Source organism: Diorhabda carinulata, chromosome 9 (assembly GCF_026250575.1).
Source record: "Diorhabda carinulata isolate Delta chromosome 9, icDioCari1.1, whole genome shotgun sequence".
Classification (NCBI taxonomy): domain Eukaryota; kingdom Metazoa; phylum Arthropoda; class Insecta; order Coleoptera; family Chrysomelidae; genus Diorhabda; species Diorhabda carinulata.
Window position 1 is genome coordinate 4,685,205 of NC_079468.1, and position 18,237 is coordinate 4,703,441.

An 18,237-nucleotide genomic window follows, 5' to 3' on the forward strand; every position below is an offset into this window, starting at 1 on the left:
TTGTTCGAAAAACAGCAATAGAAATTCAGTGCCTTTTTAGAATCGAAATCTATCAGTATCAAAACGAGAGAGGGACTTCTTTGTTCGAAAAACAGCAATAGAAATTCAGTGCCTTTTTAGAATGGAAATCTATCAGTATCAAAACGAGAGAGGGACTTCTTTGTTTGAACCACAGCAATAGAAATTCAGTGCCTTTTTAGAATGGAAATCTATCAGTATCAAAACGAGCGAGGGACTTCTTTGTTTGAAAAACAGCAATAGAAATTCAGTGCCTTTTTAGAATGGAAATCTATCAGTATCAAAACGAGAGAGGGACTTCTTTGTTTGAAAAACAGCAATAGAAATTCAGTGCCTTTTTAGAATCGAAATCTATCAGTATCAAAACGAGAGAGGGACATCTTTGTTTGAAAAACAGCAATAGAAATTTAGTGCCCTTTTAGAATGGAAATCTATCAGTATCAAAACGAGAGAGGGACATCTTTGTTTGAAAAACAGCAGTAGAAATTCAGTGCCTTTTTAGAATGGAAATCTATCAGTATCAAAACGAGCGAGGGACTTCTTTGTTTGAAAAACAGCAATAGAAATTCAGTGCCTTTTTAGAATCGAAATCTATCAGTATCAAAACGAGAGAGGGACTTCTTTGTTCGAAAAACAGCAATAGAAATTCAGTGCCTTTTTAGAATCGAAATCTATCAGTATCAAAACGAGAGAGGGACTTCTTTGTTCGAAAAACAGCAATAGAAATTCAGTGCCTTTTTAGAATCGAAATCTATCAGTATCAAAACGAGAGAGGGACTTCTTTGTTCGAAAAACAGCAATAGAAATTCAGTGCCTTTTTAGAATCGAAATCTATCAGTATCAAAACGAGAGAGGGACTTCTTTGTTCGAAAAACAGCAATAGAAATTCAGTGCCTTTTTAGAATGGAAATCTATCAGTATCAAAACGAGAGAGGGACTTCTTTGTTTGAACCACAGCAATAGAAATTCAGTGCCTTTTTAGAATCGAAATCTATCAGTATCAAAACGAGAGAGGGACTTCTTTGTTCGAAAAACAGCAATAGAAATTCAGTGCCTTTTTAGAATCGAAATCTATCAGTATCAAAACGAGAGAGGGACTTCTTTGTTCGAAAAACAGCAATAGAAATTCAGTGCCTTTTTAGAATCGAAATCTATCAGTATCAAAACGAGAGAGGGACTTCTTTGTTCGAAAAACAGCAATAGAAATTCAGTGCCTTTTTAGAATCGAAATCTATCAGTATCAAAACGAGAGAGGGACTTCTTTGTTCGAAAAACAGCAATAGAAATTCAGTGCCTTTTTAGAATCGAAATCTATCAGTATCAAAACGAGAGAGGGACTTCTTTGTTCGAAAAACAGCAATAGAAATTCAGTGCCTTTTTAGAATCGAAATCTATCAGTATCAAAACGAGAGAGGGACTTCTTTGTTCGAAAAACAGCAATAGAAATTCAGTGCCTTTTTAGAATCGAAATCTATCAGTATCAAAACGAGAGAGGGACTTCTTTGTTCGAAAAACAGCAATAGAAATTCAGTGCCTTTTTAGAATCGAAATCTATCAGTATCAAAACGAGAGAGGGACTTCTTTGTTCGAAAAACAGCAATAGAAATTCAGTGCCTTTTTAGAATGGAAATCTATCAGTATCAAAACGAGAGAGGGACTTCTTTGTTTGAACCACAGCAATAGAAATTCAGTGCCTTTTTAGAATGGAAATCTATCAGTATCAAAACGAGCGAGGGACTTCTTTGTTTGAAAAACAGCAATAGAAATTCAGTGCCTTTTTAGAATGGAAATCTATCAGTATCAAAACGAGAGAGGGACTTCTTTGTTTGAAAAACAGCAATAGAAATTCAGTGCCTTTTTAGAATCGAAATCTATCAGTATCAAAACGAGAGAGGGACATCTTTGTTTGAAAAACAGCAATAGAAATTTAGTGCCCTTTTAGAATGGAAATCTATCAGTATCAAAACGAGAGAGGGACATCTTTGTTTGAAAAACAGCAGTAGAAATTCAGTGCCTTTTTAGAATGGAAATCTATCAGTATCAAAACGAGCGAGGGACTTCTTTGTTTGAAAAACAGCAATAGAAATTCAGTGCCTTTTTAGAATCGAAATCTATCAGTATCAAAACGAGAGAGGGACTTCTTTGTTCGAAAAACAGCAATAGAAATTCAGTGCCTTTTTAGAATCGAAATCTATCAGTATCAAAACGAGAGAGGGACTTCTTTGTTCGAAAAACAGCAATAGAAATTCAGTGCCTTTTTAGAATCGAAATCTATCAGTATCAAAACGAGAGAGGGACTTCTTTGTTCGAAAAACAGCAATAGAAATTCAGTGCCTTTTTAGAATCGAAATCTATCAGTATCAAAACGAGAGAGGGACTTCTTTGTTCGAAAAACAGCAATAGAAATTCAGTGCCTTTTTAGAATGGAAATCTATCAGTATCAAAACGAGAGAGGGACTTCTTTGTTTGAACCACAGCAATAGAAATTCAGTGCCTTTTTAGAATCGAAATCTATCAGTATCAAAACGAGAGAGGGACTTCTTTGTTCGAAAAACAGCAATAGAAATTCAGTGCCTTTTTAGAATCGAAATCTATCAGTATCAAAACGAGAGAGGGACTTCTTTGTTCGAAAAACAGCAATAGAAATTCAGTGCCTTTTTAGAATCGAAATCTATCAGTATCAAAACGAGAGAGGGACTTCTTTGTTCGAAAAACAGCAATAGAAATTCAGTGCCTTTTTAGAATCGAAATCTATCAGTATCAAAACGAGAGAGGGACTTCTTTGTTCGAAAAACAGCAATAGAAATTCAGTGCCTTTTTAGAATCGAAATCTATCAGTATCAAAACGAGAGAGGGACTTCTTTGTTCGAAAAACAGCAATAGAAATTCAGTGCCTTTTTAGAATGGAAATCTATCAGTATCAAAACGAGAGAGGGACTTCTTTGTTTGAAAAACAGCAATAGAAATTCAGTGCCTTTTTAGAATCGAAATCTATCAGTATCAAAACGAGAGAGGGACATCTTTGTTTGAAAAACAGCAATAGAAATTTAGTGCCCTTTTAGAATGGAAATCTATCAGTATCAAAACGAGAGAGGGACTTCTTTGTTTTGAAAAAAAAAACAATAGAAATTCAATGCTTTTCTAGAATGTAAATTGATCAGTATCAAAACAAAAAAATCTCTTTTAAAGAAAGCTATAAAAAATCAGCTTCTTATTAAAATCAAAATCTATCATGTAATAATACCAGAAACTTCTGTCGTTTAAAAAAGCGATAGAAAATCAATGCCCTTTTAGAATCTAAATCGAGCAGTTTAAAAACAAGAGAAGATACTTCTTCCTTCAAACAAAGAAATAGAAATTAAATGTCTTTTTAGAATCGAAATCTGTTAATATCAAATCAAGAGAAAAGGCTAATACATTAATAGAAAATCAGTGCCTTTTTAGAATCGCTATCAGTAACAAAACGAGACAGGACCTTCTTTGTTTAAAAGAACCAAACTAAATTCAGTGAATTTTATATTCGAAATTTATTATCAAGACGGGAGAAAACCTCTTTAAAATAGAGCAATAAATAATTAATGCCTTAATACAATCGAAAACAATCAGTATCAATAGAATAGCAGAGACTCTTTAGTTTTAAGACAGCAATAAAAAATCATTAATTTTTTAGAATAGAAATCGAGCAGTATCAAAACAAAAACATTAAGAATCAAGACTTATTTTCAAACGAAATGGTTATCACATGTGTATCAAAGTTTTCGACATTATTATTGAAATCAAAACGAAGGAGAATGTTTTTTCAAAAATATCACATATTTACTTCTTCGATACGTTGTATTAACTAGTAACCACCCATATCTTATGATTAATATCCACGTGATTTTTTATTTTCTCTTTTATTTTATTTTGTGAAAAATTAGACTCGAAAAAGTGTACGGTTGGGAAAATGACACTAATATATAATAAATTTTTCTACCCTTATTTGATTAACTCCAATCCCTTTTTCAGTTATTGCTTGAAATTTTATCAAAATAAGCGTTAAATTACTAAATTGATAATTATCCAATCTCACTAATTCTCCCTGTTCGACCTACGGCTATGGTGAATTACCAGACCAGTTATCTAATACCTTGCCTATTATATATATATTTGAATAAAATTACTATCAAAATAGTAATTAAATCGATGTACTAATTAGAAAGTAATTAATTTACTGTATATTATTTTTTGGGATTAAAACTATTTCAAGATGATCTTTAGATTTGTAATAAATAAAACATGTAGATTGGAGTTAATAATGTGAGAGCATCGTTTTTCTACCAAACAACTTCCCGAATTTACCATGTGCACGCCACGACGTCCACCTGTTTTGCCGGTTGCATAACTTTGACCCCAGGGTATGACACACAATACCCAACAATCGCTGTTTCAGATCCGGTTTCAATGAATTTTAAATGATTCCGAGCAATGAATCGTAACATTATTTACGTTTTAATTATTAACGATACACTGAAAAAAATGCTTTATTTAAACATGTAGATATAATTTATTATTAATGAACAAAAAATATTTTACATATTTTTTTCTCTCTTCCAGTTTTTTAACGTTCTTGACTGGTTTCTTAAAACTCCTCTCGTGGCGTTTTATTAATGTGGTCTGTTATAAATTATAGATTAGATTTCACCTTCCATCGGACAAATACCAATTCTACTGCCGGTTTTTTTTTTGTTATTATTGTCAAAGTCTAATTTATAAGACGATCGTCGTATTTCAAACCTAACCCAATCTTACATATAACTACGTATATAAGTGTTATGTACGATCATCAAAGAAAAAGTTGATTCTAAGAAGTAATAATAACATTTCATTTATAAAAAAATTTATCAACAATAATTTTGGTGTTTTATTTTAAAAATGTTCGTTTTTAGTGCAGAAAAAACTAATATATAAACTTAGTGTGATTCTTTTCAAAAAAGTTATGAATAATTATATTCAGAAAAGTGTTTTTATTATAAATATAAACTCACAAAACCGTATGACATATTTAAATAAAATATTTCCTACATTCAGTCATAAGTAAGCAAGTAATAGCAGCAATTAGATAAAAAGTTATTAATTTGAAATATTCCAATATTATTTTTATTATATATTTATTCAACAATTATTTTCTTAATACCTTAATAACAAAAAATATACTATCCGGACAGAATCGGTCAGCTACAAATTTATATCTAGAAACAAAATTAAATTCCCAAATAGCAATTTGCTGCTAGGTTTTCAAAACGCGGAACTTATTCGTGAATCCGGTCCTGTATACCATCGATTAATCGCGACCGTTGGCGGGACGGTTTTGTAACCAAATTTCGAACCCTTCGCATTACTAGGTACATTTTAACCATGGGGCACTAGATGCAACAAACACGACGTTCATGACGCGTACGCTTTGGATTGTTTTAATATAATTTTATTAGTAAAATTTCGTGTATAAATAAAACTTCAAATAAAGTACCGGTAGTGGTGAGTTGTTTATAAAGACAGCTTTCTGTGTTGAAATATGCGACTGTGCGGTTTCATGATAAATACAAGTGAATTTATGACGCTTTTATAATTTTTGAATGGAATTGTTGTTATGGAAATTATGGATTCGAGGATTTTGAAAATTATGATTCATAAGGTGCTCATTTTTTGATTTAAAGCTTAAGAAATATGTACAGTTTTTAAAATATTTCCCACAACGTATGTCAGCTGTCAAAACTTATTTCACTACTACAATATCAAAATTTGAAATTTAATTTCAAATTTTGTCTTGGAAATTTTGTTATTCATATAAATAATGAATAAAGTATTCGTTAATAAACTAATTTCATTCAATTTTCTCTTGTTCTAACCTAACTTTTTCATCATAACAAATTCGTTATAAGCATCAATTCAATTGGAGAGAAAAAAACTACAACTTTGAATGTGTTGAACATTTTATTGCTATGTTATGGAAAATAGATATCGTTTACAATATACAATAATGGTCATTAAAACGCTGACTGTCAAGGCAATTTTCACAATTTTATTTAATCGTATTAAATCATTAAAAATACATTTATATACAAAGTTTTCACTGAAAGGTACAGAAAATGTAAGCATCACCCCACGGCGGGTGGTGGTAGGGGTATTAATTATTTTGTAGTTGGCCGCCAACGTGTTAAAAAAATCTATTATAGTAACAAGTCCAAATTTGTATAGAAAAACATTCGGTTAATAAAATTTTATTGATATTCTTGTACTTTAATTTCACTTTATTCAATTTGTCTCATACTTTTTTGCTTAATTTTTGAATTTTTGACCTACGACATACAAACCCTGAAAGTGACAACATTTTCAGGCTCCTTCCACTTCAAAAAAAACAAGCATTTCAAGAAATTTTTTTTCTCTTCTTGGAAAGATGTGGATTATAGAATATTGGGTTTGAATTACAATGATAGAACATAGGCAACACTGTAACTTTGAAATCTCACATTATCTTACCTATTCTAACCTCAAACATCCTATAGTATGTGACTTATTGGGACATAGGCAACACTGTAACTTTGAAATCTCACATTATCTTGCCTATTCTAAACTCAAACATCCTATAGTATGTGACTTATTGGGACATAGGCAACATTGTAACTTTGAAATCTCACACTATCTTGCCTATTCTAACCTCAAACATCCTATAGTATGTGACTTATTGGGACATAGGCAACATTGTAACTTTGAAATCTCACACTATCTTGCCTATTCTAACCTCAAACATCCTATAGTATGTGACTTATTGGGACATAGGCAACATTGTAACTTTGAAATCTCACACTATCTTGCCTATTCTAACCTCAAACATTCTATAGTATGTGACTTATTGGGACATAGGCAACATTGTAACTTTGAAATCTCACACTATCTTGCCTATTCTAACCTCAAACATCCTATAGTATGTGACTTATTGGGACATAGGCAACACTGTAACTTTGAAATCTCACATTATCTTACCTATTCTAACCTCAAACATCCTATAGTATGTGACTTATTGGGACATAGGCAACATTGTAACTTTGAAATCTCACACTATCTTGCCTATTCTAACCTCAAACATCCTATAGTATGTGACTTATTGGGACATAGGCAACATTGTAACTTTGAAATCTCACACTATCTTGCCTATTCTAACCTCAAACATCCTATAATATGTGACTTATTGGGACATAGGCAACACTGTAACTTTGAAATCTCACATTATCTTGCCTATTCTAACCTCAAAAATCCTATAGTATATTACTTATGATTTAATTGTTCTCATATAGTATTAAAAAATACAAACATTGATTTTTAACCCGAGATTTACTTATACCTGAAATAGATAAAATTTATATTTTGCATTCATCTTATGGATGAGATTAGTAGATACAAAATGAATACCGCTCTCATTATTCATTTCTTTTCAGATGGCGTCGCTTCCGCTTTCCCGAGGCTCCACGTATTCAAGTTCAGACTCGGATGATTCAGATGCAGATAGCGCGATGTTGGCTTCCTGTAGCCTCCAAGAAATCCGCCAAGAAGATCTAGCTGCTATTTTACCCGATCAACAAGAAATCGATGCTTTCGATTTCGAATGTAATCGAAGCGATAAAAATTCGCCGGCTACAGGAGACATGTCTGGTTCGGACATGGAACTACCTCAACAAGCGGTTAACGCGCTAATACAGAGGACAACTGAGAGTTCCAGCGAAGGCGAAACGCATGCGCCACCAAATCCGGGCAGTTTATACGCAAATAGCTTATTACAACAGTTCGTGGCGCAGACGCAGATGTTAAATACCCCTTGTCCTCCAATACCGACTGTAAGTGAGGCAGTTAAACCTTCAACTATTTCGACAACTAATTTGGATGCTCAAAATGGCAAACCGGATGCGGAAATTGCTAAGAAAAGGCGAGGTAGACCGAAAAAAGCTGAAAAAGATACTAATCAAACGGAAAAAACTCAAGAATATTGCACCAACCCTAACGTTTCCCCCGATTCCGGTATACAAAATAGCCCGGATCACGTTTCAAGTCCAGAACCAAGTTTATCCCCTAGTATAAAACAGAAACCAACAATTCCAAAAGAGGAACCTAAAAAGGTGGAAAAATCCCCACCGAAAATGTTAAAAAACGATAAAACTGTGACTAGAACTAATAATAATCTTAAACAAGTACCCGGTGTTGTTAATTCGAAAGAAATGAGTAAAATTCCAGTAACTTCCAATAGATTTGATAGAGTAATGTACGGTAATGCCGATAGAGTATTATACCCACCGAGGAGAAAAGCGGGTAGACCGCCTACAGTTAAAAAAGGACCCGGTAGACCACCGAAGCATAGAATAACTTCCAATACCGATGCAAACAATAAAACCTTAGACAAATCTAAAGAAAATCAACAAAAAGTAAAGAAAGGAAGAGTACTCAATAGGCCGGTACTCAGTACGAAAAATAAAATAGATAAAAGAAATCGCTACCAAACCCTTAAAGTTCCCAAATTGATGCACAGTAAACATAAACATAAAAAGCATAAAAAGTACAAATTCAAAGTATTAAAACCACTTACGACATCAGATCCCAAGATAAATATAGATATCGACAAACTGATTGCAGATTTTATTAAGTACTGTGCTATAGCAACCAAACAACCTAAAGAAAATGTACCAGAACAAATAATGAAAACGTTAAAGAAAGTTACTAAAAAAAGAAAAACAACCGAACATTCAGAAAAGAAGAAAAAGAAACAAAACGTCAGTACTGCAGATAACAAAGTAAATAATTCAAACGAACAACGTTTACCTCTCAAAAAGAGGCATTACCATCTATTAAACAGTAACGATAACAAAACGGATGCGGAAGAAATTAAAATAGAACCCGAAGACATTAAAACCGAAAAAAATAAATTAAAACAACCAATACAGTCGTCCAAAATTGATAAACCGAAATTAGGTAATACAACTCCTAAAAGTGAAAGTCAGAGAGCACCAGTTTCTCCTAAGCACGTTCCAGTTATTAAAACAAACGCTACTTCTTCACCTAAAGTACAAAATAATAATAACAACGAATACGAAGTGAAAGAAAATACAAAAACTATTATAAAAGAAGCGAAAACTATAACAAAAGAAGTAATTAAAGAAAACGCCAAATCATCTCATAAAGAATCTGCAAAAATAACGGTCAAAGAAACAGTAAAACAGTCTGCTAAAGAACAAGTAAAACCAATCGTAAAAGAAACAAAACCAGCAGGAAAAGATGTAACAAAAACTACAAGTAAAGAAATTAAAAAAGATACAGGAACAAAACGCGATAGCCATATTAAAGAAGCAATCGAAGCTTGCATAAATCGTTTTTCCGATGAATTACCAACATCTCCTAATTCTATTGAAAAGAAAACAAATTCAATTACCACAACTCCTAAAAAACGACATAGATTAGAAATGGTAAATTCTATAGAACAATTAGACGCCGTAATAAAAGTAGAGCCTGTTTCAACAACCGAAGAAGAAGAAGAAGATAAACCGAAAATAAATATCGAATCGTTTATAACCGAATTGAAAGCCAAAAGGAATCTCATCGCTAAAACCTCGACAACCGTTGACAACAAAAAACTAATAGAAAAAATAGAAGAAGTTAAAAAAGAACAACCAGTCAACGATCAAAGTACCAAATTATCTCCTGAATCTGCTAAGAAGAAAGTAAGAAAAAGAAGAGCCATCAATAGAACCGGTAAGATTATTTTTCATCGTATTATTATTTTTATTTATTCAATTCGATTCGCAGGATTTCCGACTGTAAAAAAGAAAAAAAAGAAAACGATCGTTGAATGCTCAATACCATTACCAATACAATCTTTACCTTCCAACGCTTGCGATCGAGTACCCAAGGAAGGTGAAGAATACATAAAATTTGTTCAGAGAACGGAAAAATCCGAAATTTCAGTATCCACGCCAGTCACACCGGAACAAGATAAAATAGACGATTCTTCCCGTTGGGAATTGATGAGCGAATGCGAAAGTTTACCCCAGGATGAAAGGACCGAATTCGAAGATGATGTTAAATCCGAAAGGTGAGTTTTCATTAACAAAATGATTTTCTTCCAGCAGCAAAAACTGTCTATACAGTATTGGACAACAACTTTTACTACAACTTTTAAATTTTCATTCAATTCCTTTTTCATTGTGTATTTTTAACAAATGTCATATTATAATAGGTCCTTGTCCCTCTATAGTTTTATCGGAAATCTCTTGGTGATTCCATGATTTATCATCATATTATATCAAAATATATTTGTCCTCCTACCTAGACCCTCCGTGATTATCACAAGCCTCTTGAGAGGAACATGCACTAGATAGACCACTGAGTGAATAGTGGAGATGGAACTCAATCTGTTGATCTTTTTTAGAGGGTACAATTACATATCATTTTAGTTTGTAAATGATGAGGACAAGTGCACAGTCAAAATTATCAAGCTTACAGTCATAGTTATCAAGCCCTCAGTCAGAATTGTCAAACTTATAATCACAGTTGACAAGCTCAAAGGCAAAATTGTCAAGCTTACAGTCAGAGGGTACATTACATATCTTTGTAGTTTGTAATTGATGAGGACAAAAATAGTACAGCGTTGTCAAGCTTGCAGTCAGAGTTACCCAGCTTACAGTCATAGTTGTCAAACTTACAGTCAGAGTTATTAAGCTCACAGTCAGAGTTGTCAAGCTTACAGGCAGTCTTGACAAGCTCAAAGGCAAAGTTCTCAAGCTTACAGTCAGAGTTGTCATTCAGAGGGTACATTACATTGTCAACCTAACGAAATAGTGTGATTGTAAGGGACAATGTAATTTTTTACATTTAGAAAGGTCCTACAAGTGGTTCGAGAAAGTGCTTAATGCAATATTAGTGGTCAAAAAGGAATATTTTACTTTTGATCTGATTTATATATCTTAGTTATATGCAAAAACCTAGTTTTATTAGATACAATATTGATTGGTTAATAAAAGAAAATTGTCAATATGAACTAAGGTTTCCACTATATCATCTGGATTTAAAGCTCTCACCATGCTGAAAAACAACAAGAAAAGCTCATGCTGTCAGTTTGGCGGGATTACAAAGGTGTTGTGTTTTTTGAGCTGCTTCCAAGGAACCAAACGATCAATTCTGATCAAATCAGATAGGTTTAGGGTCCCACCATAATAATGCAAGGCATCACACATCTTTGTCAACTTGTGGGAAGCTATTGGAGTTTAGCCACATTCCCCAGACATCCCTAATCTGGCACCATCTGATTACCATCACAAATGACGTGACCTTCAATCCCAGCTGGTGCATTTTTTGCTGATAAGGACCAGAAATTTTATGAGCGCTGAATCATGAAGCTGAAAGAAAGATGGCAAAAAATAAATGAGCAAAATTGAAAATATATAATTGATTAAAAACTATTCTTTTTTAAATGAAAAGTGTTTGATTTTATACTTCAAAGTCCAAATTACTTAGTCCCCAACCCAATAGTTTAAGCATTCCAAATAGATATTGTGGTGTATTATCTCCATTTTGATGACCTCATAGAGTATGTTTCAACTTATTTTGTCCAAATTTTCCTATCTCGTGTTAACAACAGTTGAAAAAGCATATACGTAGTATAACAAAACCTATAGAACCTGATTTTACTCAAAAAGTGTTCTTGAAGTATGTAGTATATTGATATTGATATTGATATTAAGTTGTATTAAGATGAATGGAAAATTATTTCTCTTCTGCGTAGGTTAATACTTCATTTCGAAGTCGTTTCAAAGACATCCCAAGGTTGTTGTGACTTGTCCACTTCCAAATAATTAAATATTAGACTTTTTGTTTAAAATGGATCTCTAAGTGCATACAAGGATTTCAATACTCTTAACTTTGTCGATCATCCAAAAACATTTGCAGCAGATCAATGGAGATGAAAAATGGGTCCTAGATAATAATCTAAGTTGGAATTTCTGGAACTGTTGGTGATATTCATACTGAACAAACAGTGTATTCACTAGATGATAATCCAAAATGCAAAAGACAGACAACAACATTAACTAAATAGCACATTGCACTTTTATACTTGGCTTTTAAATATCTTAACACAACTTATTGAATTAAAACTTAATATATTGAATATTTACTGCACTATTCATGCAAAATATCCTGTAGAATAATTTGGAAAATAATTTTCAATATCTACCTCAATTTACAGGATGACACTTCGTCAACGAGACTTTTCTCCTTCATCAGTTGACACTAGAAGTAGTGATCGCAGCAAATATAAACCGGACGACCCGGAAAACGATCTCGAATTATCTCTCGAATCAAGCATAGAGCGTCTACGATCCAGACTAGAAGAACGCGCGAAGCGCAAAAGGAGTAAAGAAAAGCTGTTTGAAAACAACTACCCTAAGAGGAAATTGAGAGACGTGTCACCTGCTAGTAGTATCGAACCATTGATCGAAAGAAGATTAAAGGAGGACAGAGCGTCGACTTCGGGAGATGAAAAGAAAGTGAGGAAAGGTTTAAGATGGAGAAAAAAGTATCTCGTTGCCGGATTGTTCTCGGATTACTATAAAGAGGACGAGTAAGTTGATTTTTTTTTTCAAATATCTTCTTATATCTATATATCATATAAATGAATTTTTAGCGAAACTATTCGTCAAAAACGTACCGAGAATGCTAATAAACCATCCCGGAATATAACTTACAACGCAGCTGATCATCCATACGGTCTCTTACCACCCCCGTATCATTGTGGAAAGTATCTTAGGTGCAGAAAACTTCCTTTTCAATTACCTTACGATATCTGGTGGCAACATACACATTCTCAGCTACCAGGTAGAGATATAGTACCGTCTTGGAATTACAAGTAAGTTTGTCATACTTTTCAAACTCTGTACAATTCGATTTTATGAGTTCAATTTTTTTTAGGAAAATTAGGACCAACATTTACAATGTCAAAACAACAACAGGTACTTGTGAACCTCAATCATGCAATTGTAAACCTTCAAGTAACTGTGGAGATGATTGTATCAACAGATTAGTATATTCGGAATGTCCAGCTTCCCATAGGTGCCTCAATCAAAGGATACAAAGGCATGATGGAGCACCGGGATTAGAAAAATTCATGACAGAATCTAAAGGTAAGGGAAAAAATTTTTTTTTTCTCCTTGGTACAAATGTGATTGATATGTTTCTAGGTTGGGGAGTTAGAACTAAACTACCAATAAAAACAGGCGAATTTATTCTCGAATATGTTGGTGAAGTAGTATCTGACCAAGAATTTAAAGAACGCATGGGTACAATTTACACCAATGATACCCACCATTATTGTCTACACCTCGATGGGGGGTTGGTAATAGACGGTCATCGTATGGGCGGTGATGGGAGATTCGTTAATCATTCTTGCGCGCCGAATTGTGAAATGCAAAAATGGTCTGTCAACGGACAATTTAGAATGGCCTTATTTTCCCTTAGAGATATTGAAGCCGGCGAAGAATTAACTTACGATTACAATTTCTCTTTGTTTAATCCAGCCGAGGGACAAGTGAGTATTGATACATCAAAATTTACTTCAATTATTAATATTAACTTTTGTTAGGAGTGCAAATGCGGCAGTGAACTTTGTCGAGGAGTAATCGGTGGTAAAACACAACGAGTTCGACAATTACCTGATCAATCGACTGCCGATAAAAAGAATCCTGGTCGAGTAGGAAGACCGCGGAAAAACGAAGCGAAAAAGAAATCTACCAACAACAACAACAAAGAAATCGAAAAACCACCCGTGGCCCCTCAAACGTTGCCTATTATCCAAGTTAAACCTGTCAGTCACCAACAGAAATGCTTCATTTTAGAACACCAGTGCTTTTTATTGAGAAACTTGACAAAGGTAATTTGGTATTTACGTTTTTAGGAATCCCCGTTATTTTAGAAAAAAATGAAAAATCCTCAATTTTTATTCTGATCGAGGTGTTTTATAACATACAAAAACTTGTCATCCTTTTTACCCTCAATCCGCTCAGATTTTTTAAATATCAAGGGGTTTCGTGCGATATTTCGTTGGAAAGGATATGTAAATAACAATTATAATTTTTAAATTTTGACTGAAACAATTAATAAAATATATAAAAAAACATCATTACTTTGAAATTTAAGGGACCAGACCAATTATCCTAAAGAATGTACGACCTACCTACCTCACTCTGCTACCACAGATCCCTGTCGTTTCATCAAGTGTACCAATGGCCGAATTCTAATGATTGCCATCTATGTTATTGATGGAATTCTGGTTGGGGATAAATCTGAAATAGACCAGTTGAGCTACCAAACCCACGACCGAGGTAGGTAGCTCCAACAATGAAAATTTGATGTACTACAGGAGATGCTCGAAATATTCTCCGTTTACTTCCTGACATAAATAGATCTTTTGTTTCGTTACCTCCCTAACCTTTTTTATGATACGAATATCAATCCTACAATAGTCTTCCTGTATTCTTTGGAGGAGTTCAGCAAATATCAAATAGCTCATATACATTTTGGAGTTAAGATAATCCCATCGGTAAAAGTCTAGAAGAGTCAGATCTGGTGATCTTGGTGGCCATTCAATAAACCTACGACGCCAAGTCCATCTTCTCAGATACAAATAATTTAAAAAATTTCGAACTCAAGCGGTGTAATGAGATGGAGCTCTATCTTGCTAAATTCACAGAGTAAATTCACCTGGATTGTTTCTAACTACATCACTAATTGCAGGGACCATTTATAACAGGTTTCACACGTTAATTTTCCGTCGATAAAAGAAGGGTCTATAATATATCCCCAAACATTTAATTAATGCGGAAAAGGGTTTTTGTCAGACCAATATCTGATCTTCATCGTAAAAACAAATATGTAGTAGTCATTTGGATCTTGTGAAATATTATTATCTATAGTTTTGCAATACTTCAGTCGTTCATCTGCCATTTTCATTTTATATCGATGAATTTTTTGCTTTTTTAAAATCCTTGAAATGGTTCTGTGACCAACATTTCTACTCGAACTGGATGGTTTTACTAGAAATTGAAACAAAATATATTCACTTGTTTTTTCTCAGAAGTCTTTTTTTACCATTCTTGTTTTTGGCGGAACCTGTAATGTATCTTCGGACTAATCAATGATGGTTGACCATATTCTTTGTATTAAAACATTAAAACTATTTATTAAATGATAAAATTATTAATTAAACTTTATTTCAATAATCCGACGACCATACTCGACGAATTCCAGACTATTAAAGACCTCGTATCCGCTTTTAATTACTAAAATCCTATTGTACACAAGGTTATAAATAATTATATGTACGGTCGTTAGATTCACATCGATATAAAATAAAGTACGTTAAGTTCATACGTTAATGTAACTTCAAGTGTCTAAGGAACACTTGGAGCTAATTAACTATGATGTGGGTCCCCATTAGGATCGCGTACCATAAATCTTAATGAATCCATTAATCCTAAAGTTAGGTAACTAACGCTTTGTATCAGTCAACCAGATAATTAACAGATGCTATTGGTTCCCATCAGGAGGTGAGTCAATTTACACACAAGAAGTTGTATCTCTGTTTGGGTTACATTTGTGCAATGTTTCTAAATTTAAATAATTTTAAATAGGAAATTATGATGTCGAAACGGAACCAATTTAGAAAGGAAATTGTGACAAGTAGTCTATAGTGGTGTCGATTAATTGCACGATCTGGAAAACGTTCATTAAATATTAGAACTGTTTCACATTTTTCTGTCAAACCATGAGGCTGCACATTTTTGATTGTTGTGGATAAAAGTCGCCAAATTGCAAGTGGTAATTTCACTTTGTTTTTGTCAATCTTATTTATAAACAATTATTGATAAATGCTTGGTTTTTTGGCATCTATAAAACCCAAAACTCACCAACTAGATTTTTAAAAAAATACAAAAGTATTTATTCTGAAAAATAAGCCTTCAAGAATAAAAATTAGATAATTTTTGTCCAAAATTAAAGCAAAACTTGTTTTTGTTTTGTTATTCGGAAAATATGAATCTTAAACCAATAAATCTTTATTAAAAACAAATATTTGAGGTTAAAGCAAAGCGTGATACATTTTTGAATTCTGCTTTTCAAAATTTAAGGAAGTAGCTTTATAATTTTTTATATGTTATAAAACACCTCGATTAAATTAAAACAAATTTTTGATTCTTTTATCTAAAATAACGGAGATTTCTTTGGGGGAGCGGTAAGACTTCTTAATATTTCCACTGTATAATACATCTAATAATTTGATCGGTTACTTTTCTTTTAGGTAAGGAAAGTTCGTGATAGATCACTCAGCACTGCTTCGGGTACATCCAGACCACAAACCGCCACGCCTACCGATACCAGCACATTTATTAATCAATTGAACGCCCTTCAAAAACCCAGGAATATGAAAACTAGAAGATTAGCACAAGCCGAAGACGATCCAGAACTTAACAAGACCGTTAAACTGGCAACGCTTCTTAAGGATATATGGACTGCCGTAACAACTGCTAAAGGTAACACACTTACCGTTGAAGTTTTGGTATTATTTATATTAAAAAAAAATTATTTTGTTGTAGATTCAAAAGGCGATCTTCTGAGTATACCGTTCTTAACAATGCCATCAAAACGTAAAGTACCCGAATTTTATACCAGACTTTCTAATCCCATAGACCTAACTATTATAGAACAAAATATAGCTACTGGAGTGTACAAGACAGCAGAAAGTTTTGATGAAGACTTTAACCTGTTATTTAGGAATTATATTCGTTTCTATGGGCGTACTAGCGAGATGGGTATCGCTAGTGCTAAATTAAAAAAAATTTACACAGATTCCAAGAGGGAAAGTTTAACAAAATTCGAAGATACTTTAGGAGAAAAACCGCCCTCTACGTTTGTCTCCAATAAGAAGAAGAGTAAGTGTACCATCTATAAAAATATTTTATTCCTAATAATTACCATTCTAGATGAAGAAGAAGATATTATAAGGTGTATTTGTGGTATACCGAGAGACGAAGGACTCATGATACAATGCGAGCGTTGTATGGTTTGGCAGCATTGTGAATGCGTGAAAGCTGATGCTAGTGCTCCCAGTTATCATTGCGAGATTTGCGTACCAAGAGAAGTCGACTATGAGATTCCTTTGAACGAGTTTACCGAGCATGGACACAGGTTAGAATTTTTTTTTTGTAATCTTATAGTATCATAGTTTCCTTACTTTGTTTAGCTCTAGAAAATCGAAAAATCATTTCAATGATTTTTTTTATATAAAAAAAAAATTTTCTTTCGGGTTTCAAAAAATGTTCACATAAATGTATTCATTCACTTACAATTATTCATAACTTTTTTATAAGGAATTGAATGAAGTTTTCCTATTTTCATTCTTAATCCATACCAAAATAACAACCAATTAAGAACAAAGTTATACCAAAAAGTTAATTTTTTATGTTATTTCAATTTGAAATAATACTTCCTCTCAAAATTAGTTTTTTCTCACATGTTACCACAAAGTTATGTTACTTAAGATTGTAATGTTATATCGTTGATTTTTTATAGAATTTGTTTTTTCAAAATCTAAAAGGTATGCGTAGATTATACTAAGTTTATTTAAATCAGTTTGTTCATTGATACAATGATCATTTTGAAATTCCTTGAACAAGTTGTGATGAAAAATACATTGGACGATCTAAGAGATTATTAACCAATAGGATAACCTCTCATAAAAGTGATAATGAGTTATATCCTGACAAATGTTCACTGGCCGAACACCTTTTCTATGAAGGTCGTTCTATGGATTATGAATATGCCAAAGTTTTAAAAACTGAAAATAATTATAAAAAACACCTATTTGTAGAAACAACATAATATATTGCTCAAAATGCACACGCTTTTAAAGTTTTCTTTATATTGATCTTTTCAACTAAAATTTTCCATTTGATTCTGTCTTAGGACTTTTCTTCCCATCTTTCTATACCAATTTTTTTATATCTATCCTCACCTCTTCTATAAATTTCTTCCTTGGTCTTTTTTGTCTTTCTCGATACTTGGGAGACGTGTCCCAGCCAGCTAACTCCTGGGTAATTTTAGGTTGATTGTAAACGGTCATCATTTATTTATGTAAATACGGTGTAGTGT

The 18,237-nt window shown here is 33.0% G+C and overlaps 1 protein-coding gene across 5 annotated transcripts in view; it reads left to right on the plus strand.

The window, feature by feature from the left end:
• The window catches only part of LOC130898317 (histone-lysine N-methyltransferase ash1), a 131,196-nt gene that overhangs the window by 103,791 nt on the left and 9,168 nt on the right, over positions 1 to 18,237 (plus strand). For all 5 annotated transcript variants that reach the window (XM_057807530.1, XM_057807531.1, XM_057807533.1 and 2 more), the window contains 10 exons: positions 7,494 to 9,792; positions 9,847 to 10,132; positions 12,284 to 12,658; positions 12,722 to 12,943; positions 13,006 to 13,217; positions 13,275 to 13,621; positions 13,676 to 13,963; positions 16,388 to 16,619; positions 16,683 to 17,018; positions 17,070 to 17,274. In XM_057807530.1, coding sequence (XP_057663513.1) covers positions 7,494 to 9,792; positions 9,847 to 10,132; positions 12,284 to 12,658; positions 12,722 to 12,943; positions 13,006 to 13,217; positions 13,275 to 13,621; positions 13,676 to 13,963; positions 16,388 to 16,619; positions 16,683 to 17,018; positions 17,070 to 17,274 — 4,802 coding nt within the window. The remainder of the gene's footprint in view (positions 1 to 7,493; positions 9,793 to 9,846; positions 10,133 to 12,283; positions 12,659 to 12,721; positions 12,944 to 13,005; positions 13,218 to 13,274; positions 13,622 to 13,675; positions 13,964 to 16,387; positions 16,620 to 16,682; positions 17,019 to 17,069; positions 17,275 to 18,237) is intronic.